The sequence below is a fragment of the Trichechus manatus genome, unplaced genomic scaffold (genome assembly GCF_000243295.1).
Source record: "Trichechus manatus latirostris isolate Lorelei unplaced genomic scaffold, TriManLat1.0 scaffold00002, whole genome shotgun sequence".
Taxonomy (NCBI): domain Eukaryota; kingdom Metazoa; phylum Chordata; class Mammalia; order Sirenia; family Trichechidae; genus Trichechus; species Trichechus manatus.
Window position 1 is genome coordinate 18,503,559 of NW_004443938.1, and position 15,230 is coordinate 18,518,788.

At 40.3% G+C, this 15,230-nt stretch overlaps 1 protein-coding gene across 1 annotated transcript; it reads left to right on the forward strand.

Annotated features, from left to right (window-relative positions):
* The first annotated feature begins 4,156 nt into the window (after positions 1-4,156).
* FBXO5 (F-box protein 5) lies at positions 4,157-14,735 on the forward strand. The gene is made up of 5 exons (XM_004368819.2): positions 4,157-4,456; positions 9,774-10,491; positions 11,398-11,488; positions 12,538-12,720; positions 13,778-14,735. Exons 1-5 carry the CDS (start codon positions 4,288-4,290, stop codon positions 14,027-14,029), a joined length of 1,413 nt encoding a protein of 470 aa, XP_004368876.2. The 5' UTR covers positions 4,157-4,287; the 3' UTR covers positions 14,030-14,735.
* Positions 14,736-15,230: the final 495 nt, after the last annotated feature.

The following is a 15,230-nucleotide window of genomic DNA, read 5'->3' on the forward strand; positions in this document are numbered from 1 at the left end:
CCATAATTCCTGGCGTGGAGCCTACTAGAACCTGAAGTCTTAACATTTTAAGGACCTTGGCATTTTGTACGTTTGCACAGACATGCCATCTACATAGCTCTCATTTATAAACCATGCATTGTCACTCCTACCTACCTTTTCTTTTGCTGCCCCCTCTGCCTAGAAAACATAGTCTTCATGCCTGTGCAGATAGATATCAAGGTCTGACCTAAAGGGCACCTTAGCCCCTCGGCAGAATTAACTGCTCCTTCACTTGCATTCCCATAGAACTTTACCATACCTGTATGACCACATTTATCCCTGGGTAGTAAACTTACTGGTTTACTCCTGTCTAAAGACTGTGTGCTTAATAAGTGAACGGGAAGAGGGTGGGCCAGGAAAGAGAACGAACAAACACTGATACACCTCTCATTCCATCTCATTAATGGAAGAGACTCTTCTTAATTCTTGTCTCTTATGGACTTAACTTGCTATAACAGGCAATGAATAGATGTCTAAAAGGCAATTATAGTTAAAGTATTTGTGTATAAATCTGGTTTATTGTTCAAAAAGAGCCAAATTGAACTTAATTTCAAAAGGGCATACAGCACCAAAGTTAATCAAATTCACTCTAGAATGATTCTGAAGATAATCACTATTTAAAATGAAACGTGTCATATTCCTCTACAACTTTTCTCATCATGTGATTTGTTTTTTAATGGCACTACCGTTCTCCCTCCCAAATTTAACATGTAGTCATCTGTCATCTTTGATTTCCTCATCCTCCCATTCAAGTTATTGCTAAATCCTACTGCAAACGCTCTAATCCTCTCCAATTCTACTGCCGCTACTCTTGTTGAGAATTATTTCTCTTCCATACTACTTTCATAGCCCCCTGACTGCTCTCTTCTTCAGGCTACACAGAAATAACCACCAGATTAATCTTCCTAAAAAGCAAGGCTGTGGTCTTGTCCCTCCTTTGCTCAACAACTTCAGAGGTAGCCTCCCAAATAAAACCCCAGCTCTTAACTATGCATTCAACACATCCATGATCTGTATCCAGCATGATTTATTAGCCCATTTCATATGCCACCCCCTTTATACCACATCATATTAATTTTTCCTAATAAATGCAACCAGCATTTACGCTTTCACTTTTTGTTCCTTAGGCCATAGAACCTCCCTCCTCCCCATTCCATTAAATTGACATCCTCTACAGCAGTGTGTATTATGTTCCCCAAGGAGACACTTGGCAATGTCTGGAGACAGGTGTCAAAACAACAGAGGCCAGGGATGCTGCTAGACACCTGACAATGTACAGGACAGCTGCCAACAACAAACTGCCCAAAATGTCAATAGTGTCGAGGTGAGAAATCACCCTGTCCTACAGCTTATTCATTTATCCTGGCACATAAAAGTGACTCCTCTGTTCTATAAAAATCTCCACTGTAACTTTAGATGTATTTGACTCCTTCATTGTTCCATTATAGACACATTATCCACATTCCCTTCCCACCCCGGTTCCCAGAGATTATTTTATTAAAAAATTTACTGAGCACCTAGTACGTGGCAGGCACCACGCTAATCATTTCCATAAGCCCCACAATGTCTTCCATGTTGTAGGTCCACGTAAGAACCTGCTGAAAGATTAGAAGCATTCTCTTTGCAATTCATTTTGTGCCTAACAACCCAACAATTCTGACTGATGCTAATCTGAAGAACCATGTTGCCATCTAATAAAATTTAAAATGGCCTGTTCTAAAAAGTTTCTCACTAAAGATGAAATTGATATTCATGAATCTGCTCAACAAGTTAATCCTCAAGAATATTTCATCATGATCAATTGAAACTCAAATATCATTTAAAATTAATGATCAAGTAACTTAATAAAACAAAAAAACACAAACTATCCCAGCAAGCAAGAAAACATGCTTGGCTTTTTATATCACCTAGAATACCTTTTAAGCTGTAGTTATGATCCAAAGGTTATATTCCAGACACTCAACTAATTTAATGAGGACCCTCCTCCTAAAATTTCGTATTTCCATCCACATCTGAAAATAAAAGTAAAATAAAGCTGATCTCTAAGGCCAAACAAGGGAAGTGACGTGTGAAAATGTACTATAAACAATCAGGAGCCCAGCAAATATTCCCCAGCGTAACACAGAGGAAAAGTACCTGGACTTTTTGAATCCCAAAGCTAGGGATGGAACCTTCACTTACTAGCTGTGTGGTTCTGTGGGAATAACTTCTAAGCATCATCATCATAAAATGAAAAGGCTAAGGTGATTGTGAGAATTGAAGGCTAACATTTACAGAGTGCCTAGCACAAAACGAAAAGCCATCAGTTTTAATAATCATTCGACAAATAACTTCTTTGCTAAAATCCCTGCAACAGCTATTCTTTGCAATCAGAAAAAGCTCCAAATTACGTGTAAACCTACAAGGTCCTACAGAATCTGGTATCTGCCTACCTCTCTGATGTCATCTACTTTTTTCCTTGCTCAATGAGCTCTGGTCAGCCCCTGGTCTTCCTTCTAGACTTTTAACAAGCTAGCATGTTCAGTCTCTTCCTTCTGGCTATTATGCAGATCTTTGCGTTGCCATTCGACCTTGGTCCAGGGCCTGAGAAACCTTTCAGACCTCCCAAAGTAGTTAATCTTTGCCCCTACTCCCCACCTCATTACTTATTTTCTTCGTTTCATGAAACTGTTGTCAAAATTTTTCCCCATTAGTATGTAAACTTCCTAAAGGACAGGACTTTGTCCTTTCAACACTTTTATCTCCAGGGTCAGCCTAAGGTGAGGCGAGTGAGGCGCTCTCCTCAGGTGCAAAATTTAAGGGGACACCAAAAATGTCGGCAATAAATACTATTTTAATACATTTCTGAAACTTAAAAATTAATGCAAAAAAATCAATGATGAAGTAATTATCAAAATTTTACATAAAGTAGGATTCATTTAGCACCTTCCTTCCCCGCCTCATACAGGAATTGCCGCCCATTGAACTGAGCGCCTACTGTAAGCCAACTACTCTCTCCGAGGGTGCAGAAGAGCAGAAGAAAAGGAAAACAGAAAATCCAGGAAACTGCACTTTCTGGAGTTTATATTCTGTGGCTTTACTGTGCTGTGGCCAAAAGCTGAGTCCAGGAAATACACCGTCACTGCTTAAGTGCACAGACACCTAGTAAAAAGATCAGCATGACCAACAATACTGTACGATTTGTCATCAAAGACTTAATACTGACGCCCACTCTAGCCCTCACCAGAAAAGCACTCACTTAGCCAGGGGCCTCAAGTACAAAGGAGGGGGGACTGAACTGCCACGACAAGAGGATTCTTGGTGAAGCCTCTTTTTTGGTACAAGACTAAGGCTTCCTGCGCGTAGCCCTTAAAGGAAAGAAACAAAAAGCCAGGAGAGCACAGATACAAACTCAAGAAACCTGATGTCCGTACAAAATAATGGTGGCTGAAGAGCTCTGTTTGCAAATGAAAATAAATGCGCTTACAAGAAATGACTCTATCCCCACCCCCACCGGAAAGTTCCAGGGAGACACACAGCTGCAGGTCTCCCGCCACAGTAGTGGCGGTCCCCCGCCCTCCCGCGCAGGCGAACCCCGGAACCACCCACCGCTGCCAGCTCCTTTTCCGTCCCCGGGGAGAAACGCGGGGCACTCCAGCGCGCACGCGCCAACCCGCCAACTCTGCGGCCACGCCCACCAGGGGCGACTACGCAGACGCACGAGCAGGGGCGGGGCAAAATTACAAGGGAGCGAGAAGCGCGTAGGTAAATCCTAGAGAGGCGGGGTAAGTAGGGAAGGGGGAGGGTTCATCTTCCGGAAAGTTTGGATTCCCGGACGACCAGAGTCGCTGCTCAGCAAACTACCACTTGTGAGATGATCGAAGAAAGCCGGCTACCCTTTCTACTCATTGGAGATCTTCAGACGGAAACCGGAGCTGTCTTCAGGCTGAAATCAGGATTCACAGGAGGCCTATGGATGGAAGGTTGGCGGGCGCGCACATGCGCCGTAGGACTCCTCCACGTGCAGCGGGACCCCGCCCTTGGCCCCGCCCCGGCCTCAGCATCTCTTTCGGACGCGCGGAGCCGGCGAGATGCGAGGAGGCTGGACTTGGAGGCCGACCCCGCCTCCAGGGCGTTGGATTGGCCTAGGTTGGCGGCGCCTCCGCCCACTGCCTCGCTATTGGTGCGCGTATGAGAGCGACGCGTCCTATTGGGCCGCGTGGATTTGGGCACCAAATTCAAAGATTTTAAAAGTACCAGCTGGCGCCTTTTAGATGATACAGCTCTATGAAGAGAGCGGCGGGCGCTATTGCTCTTCTAGCTGCTCCCTCACCTGAGGCTGAGGCCATCTCCGCTGGCATGAGCCGGAGCCCCTGCAGCTGCTGCTCACGTCCACTCACGTGCTCCTGCCGCTGCAGTCCCTTGACAGCCACTGGGCGCCCGCGCCCCTCGGACAGTGAGTGAGGGGAGAGGGCCGAGGCAAGGGGCGCACCTCAGGGGGTGGGTGGTGACCCTGCAACCCCTTGCCCGGGATCCTCCGAACCTGGGGGTTCGGTCACACGCTGGGCGGCGGCGGCGGCGTTCCTGGGACGGGGTGAGAGGCCCGGGGGGCTCAGAAGGGGAGGCTCGTGCGCCGAGGCGAGATGGCAGGCCCCGGTCCCGCTGCCACGCCAGACCCGAGCGCCACCCCAGGAGGGCCGGGGGCCGTGGCTGCTAGGGCGTGCTTTCGCCTTCCTGGGAGATCCACCTATCCCCACCCGCAGAGTAGGCGCCAAATGCCCCCTCCCCTCCCCCACCCAGGGCCTCTGGCTCTGACAGGGCGCACGAGCCAGCAGCCCCCCTGGTCCGGCCAGGTGCCGAACCCCCTCTCCCTGCTCGCCGTTTCGATTATTTCTACCCTGCATCCTCAGAGCCGAAGTACAGGTCCCCGATTTTTCGCCTCAGTCCTGTGGCGGGCGCGGGAGATCTGCTCGCGTTATCTCCCGCCTCCTCCGCACGTCCCGCGCCCTGAGGGGCCATCCCTTCGGCCCCTCAGCATTTCAGGGTCTCCCTGCCCACTCCCGCCAAATGGAGAGGGCCCCCCTCGGGCCGAACTCAACTGAAACGGCCACACAAAAACGTTCATTTTCCCCTTTTTTCCCTTTGCCCAGTATCTCAGCTTCAAGGTCTGGAGTCGAAAGCGGAGGGAAAAGAGCACTTTTTCATATAAAGTAGTGAATCAGCCCATATTTAGCTGATTTGGGGAAGACTGGATACTATTTTTCCCCTGAAGAATTGGATATTTCTTTATTCCAGAGCTTGCGTAGAATGAAAGGCAGTGGAAAACGCTTATTTTTATCCTTTCTTGCTCTCTAAGAGATTCAAAAACAATTATTTTATCTTAGAAATTATGAAAAATTAAACTTTGTAATTCAATTTTGTAATATTTGATAATCACTGAAACATGCCCTTCTCATTAGAAAAAGAATCTAGAACACTCAAAATAAAAAAAAAAGAATTATTTTTTTAACAGGTTAAGTGTGTATCTTCATAAGTCTCCCTGCGAAATTCTGAAGCTTAATAGCTTCATGAAGGTTTTTTTTTTTTTTTTTTTAATTGTTTCACTCCAGTTTTCGTTACTGCCTTGCTCCTCAGAGAACGTTTATTTTACCGGGAATTTTTTTCTCTCCCTGTCTATAGGTTTGAGGAAGTGAAATGCAATTCTTGCATCTAGATAATTTTGTAGGTAGACCCTTCTAAAATGTTCAGGTTTGTGGCTAGTTTGCAGTTTATGGCCACAAGAGTTTGCCCTTTCAAATTCTTAAGTAAAGGAATGACCATGCCTAAAGTTGGGCGCCATGGTGGTTTTATCTTTAAGTTTCAGGGAAATGCAGACCTTCATTAACTAATATATTGGAAGGAACTAGGAAAATTTTTAAAACTGGCCTGATTTAAGTATGGTGTTTCAATATGAAGTTTAAGATCTATATTGAAAAGTAAAATAGAAGGTAAAACTTTGTACACTTAACTATGATTCCACTTTTTCATGGTTGGGATGTGAATTAGTTAAAGGTGTAAAATATGCAGTATGTTGAGTCTTTACAACAACTCTTGATGTAGATATTAGTACCTCCATTTTAGAGAAACTGAAACGGAGACTAACAGAACCTTCCATTTAAAAGGTCACAAAGCTAGTCAAAAGGCTGAACAAGGATTTTCATTTGGACTGGAAGTGTCTTGAAATGTGTACTTTCCTGTGGAATGTATTTTACTACTTCTAAATGTTCATGATTTGCAAAGAAAAAATATGAAGGTTTGATTTATGATGAATAATGTGATAAAAGTAGATTCTTTTGCTTAATCCCTGTGTAACAGGCACTCTGCCATGCATTTAATGCTATTTTATTATCTGTAACTCATTTTTTGGATGAGGAAACTGAGGCTTTAAAGAGTTAACTCTAGAAAAAGGAGAGGAGTTAACTTTGTTCCTCAGTTTTTCCCAACTTAGTAAATGACACTTTACCTTAGTTGCTCAAACCTTAAACCCCACAGTATTTTTTACTTTTCTGCTCACCATCCACATCCAAAACATCAGGAAGCTCTGTTGGCTTTGCCCCCCTGAATATATCTTGAGTCTATTCAATTAGCTTCATTTCCACTGCAGTCATCCTAGTCCTGGGTACCCAACTCTCAGAACTCCTGTGGTATACACTCCTAACTGGTCTTCTGGCTTCTACTTTTACCTTTCTATAATCCATTATCCATAACTGCCAATGGTCTTTTTAAAATATAAACCAAATTTCCCTCCTGTACTTAGAACCTCCCAAATTTATTTTTCAAGCAAAACCTTGTTTTTCATTCTTCCTTTAGCTCACTAAGTTGCAGTCATGCAGGCCTTTCTCCTCCCTTGAACATTCTAAACTTGTTCTTCCTTCCCATGTTTCCCTCAGTCTGGAACAGTCTTCACCAGAGTGTCATAAGGCTTTCAGATCTCAAAATGTCACCTTCTCTAGATATCTTCCCCTCCCCCCACCCTGTCACTAAGTGGGCACTGGATAAATGAATGAAGTGGCAGAACTAGACTTTTAACTCTCATTTCTCTGATTCAAGAGGTCTTAGAACCATGTAATATTTTCTCCCTTTCTGGTTAATATCAGATCAACTATATGAACTTATATTTCCTGGATTGTTTAGGAACACTTGGCTTGATAATTGGAAAGCATTGAGCTAGTCAAAAGAAACATGGGCTCTAGCCTGTCTGCTTCAGTTTTCTTTTGTATAAAAGGTGATACTTATTCAACTTACTTTGCAGTGTTGTTAAGATTTATGTATTTCCTCACCCTCAGAGAGGTGAAGCAAACTCTTAAGTGTGGGCTGTGAATAGTGACTTCTTCCAAGGAGTGTGGTATGAAAAAGGAAAAAGAATAACTTCACAGTATACAAACACTCCCTCAGCCAGGTGATTAACATATCAGTAATCAATAGTGTTGATAGCATGTACTCTTAATATGATGTGGTGATGACAGTGCACTTTATTGTTGCCTTCCTCCTAAAAACCTAACCCTAGTCTTACCATGAGAACATACAGGACAAACTCAAATTGAGGGACATTTTACAAAATACCTGACCAGTCCCTGGGTTTCAGTTTGCTCTCGGCTGCTAACTGAGAAGTTCGCTCTCGGCTGCTAACTGAGAAGTTCGCGGTTCAAATCCAACCTGTGGTGTCACAGAAGAAAGTCCTGGTCATCTGTTTCTGAAAGGTCACGGTCATTTGGGGTCGCCATGGGTTGGAATTGACTTGAAGGCAATGGGTTTAGTTTTTGGTTTTATAGGATGGTCTCCCAGTAACTCAGTTCTAAAAATAGGGCAGATGGAGAATGCCTTTGAAAGAAATTAAAAGAAAAAGAGTTCCTGAAGTATACTTTCAGGCTTCTTTGCTTTAGGCAGTCAGACAGCATAGGGTGTGCCTCTGTACCAGCCTTCTGCTTTGATTTTATCTTCTCAGATAAATTGTGGTCATATGTAAATCAGGCTTAATTCTTTAGTTGGCCTAGAAATAGGAACAATCTCAGAATTTTATAATTTGTTCTAGAATTAGGGAATTTGTATTTTTCATTTACTTTTTTATGCCCTTGTACTTTTCCTTTAAACCTAAATTTTAGGTTTTGTCCAAGGTTTAGTGGGATCCTGGAGCACCTACTATGTGTCTGTCACTGTGTTAGACATTGAGAATTTAAAGGCAGTCTCTACCTACAAGGCTCCTTTCTATCAAGGTATTCTTTGGTACTGTGATTTGAAAGGCTTTCTTTAAGCAAAAAAAGGTTAAATTGATATGGACAGTACCAGTATTTAGTACAAACTAAACATAGGGACTGGTATGTACATTCACTTATAGGATAAAATATTACTTACATATGATTAGCTTGAGGTAGGGGAGTGGTAGATGGGGTACGTTTGAAACATTAACATTTAACCAGGCATTCAAGACTTTCTGAGGATTTCCTTGTCTTACGTCCCCAGTGTTCCTTACTCATATACTCTGCCTTCAACAATGCTATAAATAGTTTTGCTAACCCCATCTACCATATTCTTTCCCACTTTTCCCCTGTTGCTGAAGTTATCCTTTACTGAATGCCCTTCCCTACCTCTAGTGCTATCTTAAAATGCTGCCCGATGCTCTATTCTATCTTCAGGGATTTCACAGACCCTGTGCAAATGCAAATGGGGGATTGGGAATTGCTACAATGCTGAGTAAGTCTTTGACTTTCTTGAAGATAAAGTTAATGAATCATTATGAGTTCTAAGGAATAACATCCTAACACAATTGAACAGTAATTTGCACCCACCTTCTTACCACCCTCACATTTTTATATCTGGTTTTGTACTGTATGGAGTGCTATTTTTTGTGAGGTGAGGAGTCACCTGGCAAAAAGTAATTTGGCCTTTAATCTTGGTTCCTGAGGCTAATAAGTAGGGGGCTGACCAGACCAAGAAGGAGAGACCATATGGGGGCCTGAGATTGACTAAGCCTCAGGAGGCATGATGTAATATATCATGTTTGTTAAGACTGTTTTTACCCTTATACATGCCCTTTCCCTACTGGTCTTAACTAACCATTTTTAGTCAGTGGCGTGGATCGTGTATAAGTCAAAGCTAACTATAATGCTACTTTAAGTCCAGGGTGTAAACAGTGATTCTGGAAGTATGTGATTACTCTAAAGGTAACTTTGACTTCAGACTCCACACTTTTGATGTATCAAATTTCATCACTTATTAAGTAACCTCTTCCCCCCATCTTTAACTCAATCAGATATAAATGTTATAGTTGTACACAGCCAGAGGCACTCTGTTCTGAAGTACCCTTTGTAAGATTTAAGTAATATTTCATCGTATTTTTGCCACATCTCAATAATTAAACTTAGATAATTTGACAGCTCTATAGGCAAGTACAGCAGTTGGGAGTCCCTGAGTGGCTCAAACAGATAAGTGCTCGACTACTAGCCCAAAGGCTGGCAGTGCAAATTCACCCACAGGCACCTCAGAAGACAGGCCGGGCAGTCTGCTTCCGAAAGTTCATAGCCTTGAAAACCCTGTGGGGCAGTTCTACTGCGCACATGTGGGCTCACCATAATACAGAATTCAGTCAGAGGCAATTAACAACAACAACATAAGCAATATATACAAGTGCTGAGAGGATACAAAGTAGTTAAATCTGTATATATCCCAGTTTAAGAATTAGGAATGTGTGAAAATTTTGCCATTAAGAAATAAATATGTTGTGGATTTTTTTGTAGGTTATAAAGAAGAAAATACCACTCTTTCTGCCAAAATGAAGTGTGATTTTAATTGTGACTGTGTTCATTCTGGACTTAAACTGGTAAAACCTGTTGATGGTGGAAGGTTGGGTTCCTGCACTCCTGCATATTTGGAAGGTTCTTGTAAAGCCTGCATTAAAGACTATGAAAGGTTATCATATATTGGATCACCTATTGTGAGCCCCACATCTGTAGAACTTGAAACTGAAAGCAAGCCTTTGCATAACAAGGAAAATCAACATGTGCAACAAATACTTGACAGGTCGAATGAAATAGAAGAACTACAGACCAGTAGATTTTATGAAGACAGTGGCTATTCCTCATTTTCTCAACAAAGTGGCCTAAATGAACATGAAGAGGGTAGCCTTCTCCTGGAGGAAAATACTAGTGACAGTCCACAGTCCTGCCTGCTACAGACACAAAGCCCAGGCCAATATCCCAACAAAAACTTGCTGCCAGTTCTTCATTTTGAAAAAGTCGTTTGTTCAACATTAAAAAAGAACGTCAAACGAAATCCTAAAGTAGATCGAGAGATTCTAAAGAAAATTATATCCAGTGGAAATTTTAGACTACAAAATATAATTGGCAGGAAAATGGGCCTAGAATGTGTAGATATCCTCAGTGAACTTTTTCGAAGAGGACTCAAACTTCTCCTAGCAGATATTTTAGCACAGCTCAATGATATGGACTTAATCAAGTAAGTATTTGTTGCTTTAAGTATATCATAACCAACTGAACAGTTTTGTTATGTGGTTCAGTACCACTGCCTCATCAAAGAATGGTGTCGGGTAGTCTTTTTCAGTGTTGTTCAATGAAGAGTTCTGCCTGAGAGATGGTATTTTACTACCTGTGTGCCCTCGAGATAAAGAAATGCGCTTAATCCAGTCATTTCAAATTTTATATTTGTACCATTAGAAAATTATTTCTATTAGATGAAGATCTTTGTTCCCTTCAGTTCTAAAATTTTTTAACATGTAAGCTGCGTCTTTCATTCTTAGCTATAAAACAACAGCCTGGTTCCACCCTACAGGTCCAATAGGCGTGATTTTTATCATACCTGAAAGTATGAATTTAACATTTTGAGGAGGACTCCTAGGTTTGACAACAATGAAAATACAGGGATCTGGTTATGACTGTTTCTTGGGAAACTTATATTGATTTGTGCTAAAAGCAGTTTGCCCTAGAGTATTATGAAATTTGTCTACAACCTTTATCAAATACACTACTAACATGGTACTCTATATACTATGGGGACAACTTATTGATACTTAAACAGACATTGTTTAAAAAAAAAAAAATTAAGTACAATGCAGTGGTTTTTAAGCCTGAATGCACTTTGAATTACTTGGTGTGGAGTTCTCAAAAAATGCAGAAGCTTGGGCCCCTTGTTAGACCAGTTAAATAAAAATGATTAGACATGGGGCATCCTTAAATCTTAAGTGCCCTGGACAATTCAAAAATTCAGCCAGGTTTTAAGAACCACTGCTAATGTGATTTCTTCCCTTTTTTTGGTGGCAGTGGTAGGTGGGGACACTTAATGTTTTTGGAATATATTTATCTTAGATCTTTGTGATGTTTTAATTGTAAGCATTTACTTTTCCAGTGTGGCTAAAGTGAGTACAACTTGGAAGAAGATTCTTGAAGATGATAAGGAGGCATTCCAATTGTACAATAAAGCCATGCAAAGAGTTTCTGTAAGTCTTTATAGTTAATGTTTTCCTTGTTAAAATACACTGATAGTACTCTGTTATCTTTAGAAATAGGATCGAGAAATGGGAACGATAACAGGTAACCTGGAAATCCTTTTACATTCACAAAGTACTTCGGCCTTTCACTAGAGCTCTTTTTTTTGTTTGTTTGTTTTTTGTTTTTTATTCAAAAATAAGGAGAAAGGAATCCCACCACAGTCATTTCTTGGATGCTTCCTAGAAATATAACATATAAAAGTAACAAAGGGTAAATTACTCAGTTCCATACTGTGAGAGGTTACCATAGAGCCAGTGGTTGCCGTCTGTATGTATGTCTATATAAATAAATTTTGGAAAATTTGGAAAAGCAGTTTTGTTTGCATTTCTTGGTTATTAAAAAATAAGGAATATGAAAAAAAAAATTTTTTCCAGTTACTAGAAAAACAGTAAATTATCAATGTATTGACGATCCTTTATGTAGGAGGGCGTGTGTTTACTTTCCAAAATAGTAACTTTGGAAATGTTTCTGAGAATCAAGATCAATACATGATTAAAAGTTCAGGCCTTTGAGTTAGACTTATTAGGTCCATCTTTTAGTGCTTAATGCTCCAAGTTCAGTTTCTTTATTGATAAACTGGTCTTAATAATGGGGAATTTTCTGATCTGAAAGGTTTTGAAATCTTCCTAATGCTAAGGTGACACTTAAAAGTGACTGTCACCATCTACTGGTTGTGGGAAGAATGACCTTTTGTGCTGACAGTAGGACTTTGACATAGTTAGTTATAAAGCAAGTGGTAAGTGGTTTCTAGACTAAGCATGTAAAGTGCTTTCTCACAATTTTCTGGTTCAAAATGTCTGCAATTAGTGTTAGATATTAGGCCTCAGATATCTGGTTATATGTCTCTTTAAGCATGTGCAGGTAAATTGGATGTAAGGATAAATTGTTTACATTCTAGTTTGCCCTTGTGTATACAACCATAATAAAAATCTGTGATTGCTGAGAATAGAGGTAATAGTTTTTTTAGTTCTTATAAAACTTTTTTTTTTTTAATTAGGAAAATATTACTAAGTTTTCACCACATGCTTCAACCAGGGAACATATTATGTTCAGAACAGCATTAGCTTCTGTTCAAAAAGCAGCAGCCCAGACTCTCCCAAAAACAGATACTCGATCCAAGTTACCCAATCAACGTGATCAGGAAGGTTCTGCTTACAGTCGACACAATGAGTTCTCTGAGGTAAGTTTTTGTTTATTTAATAAATTAGAAACATGGGTCATTTATTGTTAAAAGGAATTTTTAAGGTCAAAATGTCATCTGGCCTTAGATAAAAGCTAGCTAATTTGTTCCCTACCAAGTTTAGACATCTGATGAGGATAACTTGTTGCTGTTGAGTCAATTCTGAGTCATATCAGCTCACAGGACAGGGTAGAACTGCCCCATAGGTTTTCCAAGAAGCAGCTGATGGATTCAAACTGCCAGCCTTTTGGTTAGCAGGCCAAGCTCTTAACCACTGCACCACCAGGGCTCCTCTGATGAGAATAGTCATTTAAATTTAATTATATCATTAGCACTATTAGGGAATTATTAGTGGGAGGGAGGCTCTTATCCCTATCCCCTTCATTCTAAACTGTGTAATAGCTGTCATGACTCAGGATCAAATCCATGGCAACTGGTAGTGGTGGTAGTTTCCTATCTTAAATGTTTGTGATTTAATGGCTGTGATACAATACGCAACTATTTTCAAAAAGCATTTCTTGAGCATCTCCATGTATCAGGTACTGCATAGATAAGAGAAAACAGTGGCATTGCCATCCTTACAATCTAGAAGAGGAGGTAGCTACATAGAAATAAATGCTATATAATGTGATAAACCAAAACCAAACTGGTTGCCTTTGAGTCGGTTCCAACTTATGGTGATCCTGTGTATTCCAGAATAGAACTGCTCCATTTTAGTTAGGCATTGATACATGAGTGAACGACATTCATGAAGTAAAAAAAAAATATTTAAAGTAGCAGTAGGAAGTAGCCACCAGAACTGTTGACAAGTAATGTTATCTCTCACCCACTGAACAGTAAGCTCCTTAAGGGTGGGACTTGTCTTATGTGTAAAATTGGTGTTTTGTACATGTATTGGGGAATGAGGAGAGGTGAAAAGTTTTAATGGAGAGTTTAGATTTCTTATCCACTGCTTTCATATTTCTTACCTCATGATGCTAGTATGCCCTTCTTGGTTTATTAATTAAATTACATTCAGTCCTTACTTAAATTTGTTAATGAATTCTTTTCTTTCTAGGTTGCTAAGACTTTGAAAAATAATGAAAGTCTTAAAGCCTGTGTTCGCTGTCATTCACCAGCAAAATATGACGGCTATTTACAACGAGCCGTCTGCAAACGAGAAGGCTGTGGGTTTGATTATTGTACAAGATGTCTCTGTGACTATCACACCGCCAAAAACTGTTCCAATGGCAAGCCTCTAAGAGCCAGTTGTAAAATGGGACCTCTGCCTGGTAGTAAAAAAAGCAAAAAGAATTTACGAAGATTGTGATCTCTTGTTATTAAACCGATTGTAATTGACCATGAAGGTTAGGTAGAAGATGTTAGGTTTTAATTTATGAAAATAAATGTGTTCTGATTTTCAGTTTTATATTCAAATTGATATTAGTTACTTGGGGCTTTTTCCCCAGTGAATAAAGAGGACACACAACCTCTTGAAACATTTTATATAATTTAATGTGAAGAAATTTAAAATTTTCACAACAGATCAGAAAATTTAATATTTTAAGAAAGGAAAACTAGTTAGGCAGTTACCTGTTATTTGTGATTCTAAGAGTAAAATAAAATTGATTCAGTATTATGGTAAAGGAAGGCCATATAATTTTACCTGGGCGATCTTAAATTTAAATATTGATTACATTGAGACATTTTATTTGCCTTACCAAATTAATACCAATGCAGATATCAACTTCTGGAGTCTGTTGATTTAAATGTTTTGTCACCTTTCTTAAATCTCTTTCAGTGTGTGTATTTCCCAAAAAATAGCCTTTGTAATATCTTCTCTGTTTTTCGTATTTCTGAAGTCTGTGTTTTAATATTTTTGTACGTATGTAAATATTTCTGTATTTTTATATATGAAAGTATGAATAAAGTCTGTTTTGTATATACATGTAAATATAAATTTTGTTCCTGTTATTAATAAAATTATTACAAGCTTAATAAATAATGTGTATCTTTTATTTTGATAAACATCTTAATCCTGGAAACAGCTGAATTAAAAAGGTTAAATACTCAGCTGCTAACCGAACATTGGCCATTGAAACCTACTACACAGCAGCTCCACAGGAGAAAGACCTGGTGATCTCTTTCTGTAAAGATTAATCAAAAAGAAAAACAACCCCATAGCCATCCAGTCGATTCTGACTCATAGTAACCCTACAGGACAGAGTAGATAGAACTGCCCCCACAGGGTTTCCAAAGCTGTAACCTTTATGGAAGCTGACGGCCACATCTTTCTCCTGGCAGAGAGGCTGGTGGGTTGAACTGCTGACCTTTCAGCTAGTAGCAGAGCGCTTTCCCACTGTGCTACCAGGCCTCCTGTGAAGATTACAGTCTAGGAAACCCTAGGGCATGGCTCTACTCTTGTCACATGGGGTTGCTGAGTCAAAAATGGAGTCAACAGCACCTAAAAACAAAATTGAGTGGATCTATTTTTCTACTTCTTGAGATTCCCAGTGTCCACTGAGTATTTG

Coding starts and splice junctions, on each gene's coding strand:
- FBXO5 (XM_004368819.2), top strand. CDS start 4,288: ATGAAGAGAGCGGCGGGCGCTATTGCTCTTCTAGCTGCTCCCTCACCT. Junction 10,492..11,397: donor AATGATATGGACTTAATCAA/GTAAGTATTTGT, acceptor TTACTTTTCCAG/TGTGGCTAAAGTGAGTACAA. Junction 12,721..13,777: donor GACACAATGAGTTCTCTGAG/GTAAGTTTTTGT, acceptor TTTTCTTTCTAG/GTTGCTAAGACTTTGAAAAA.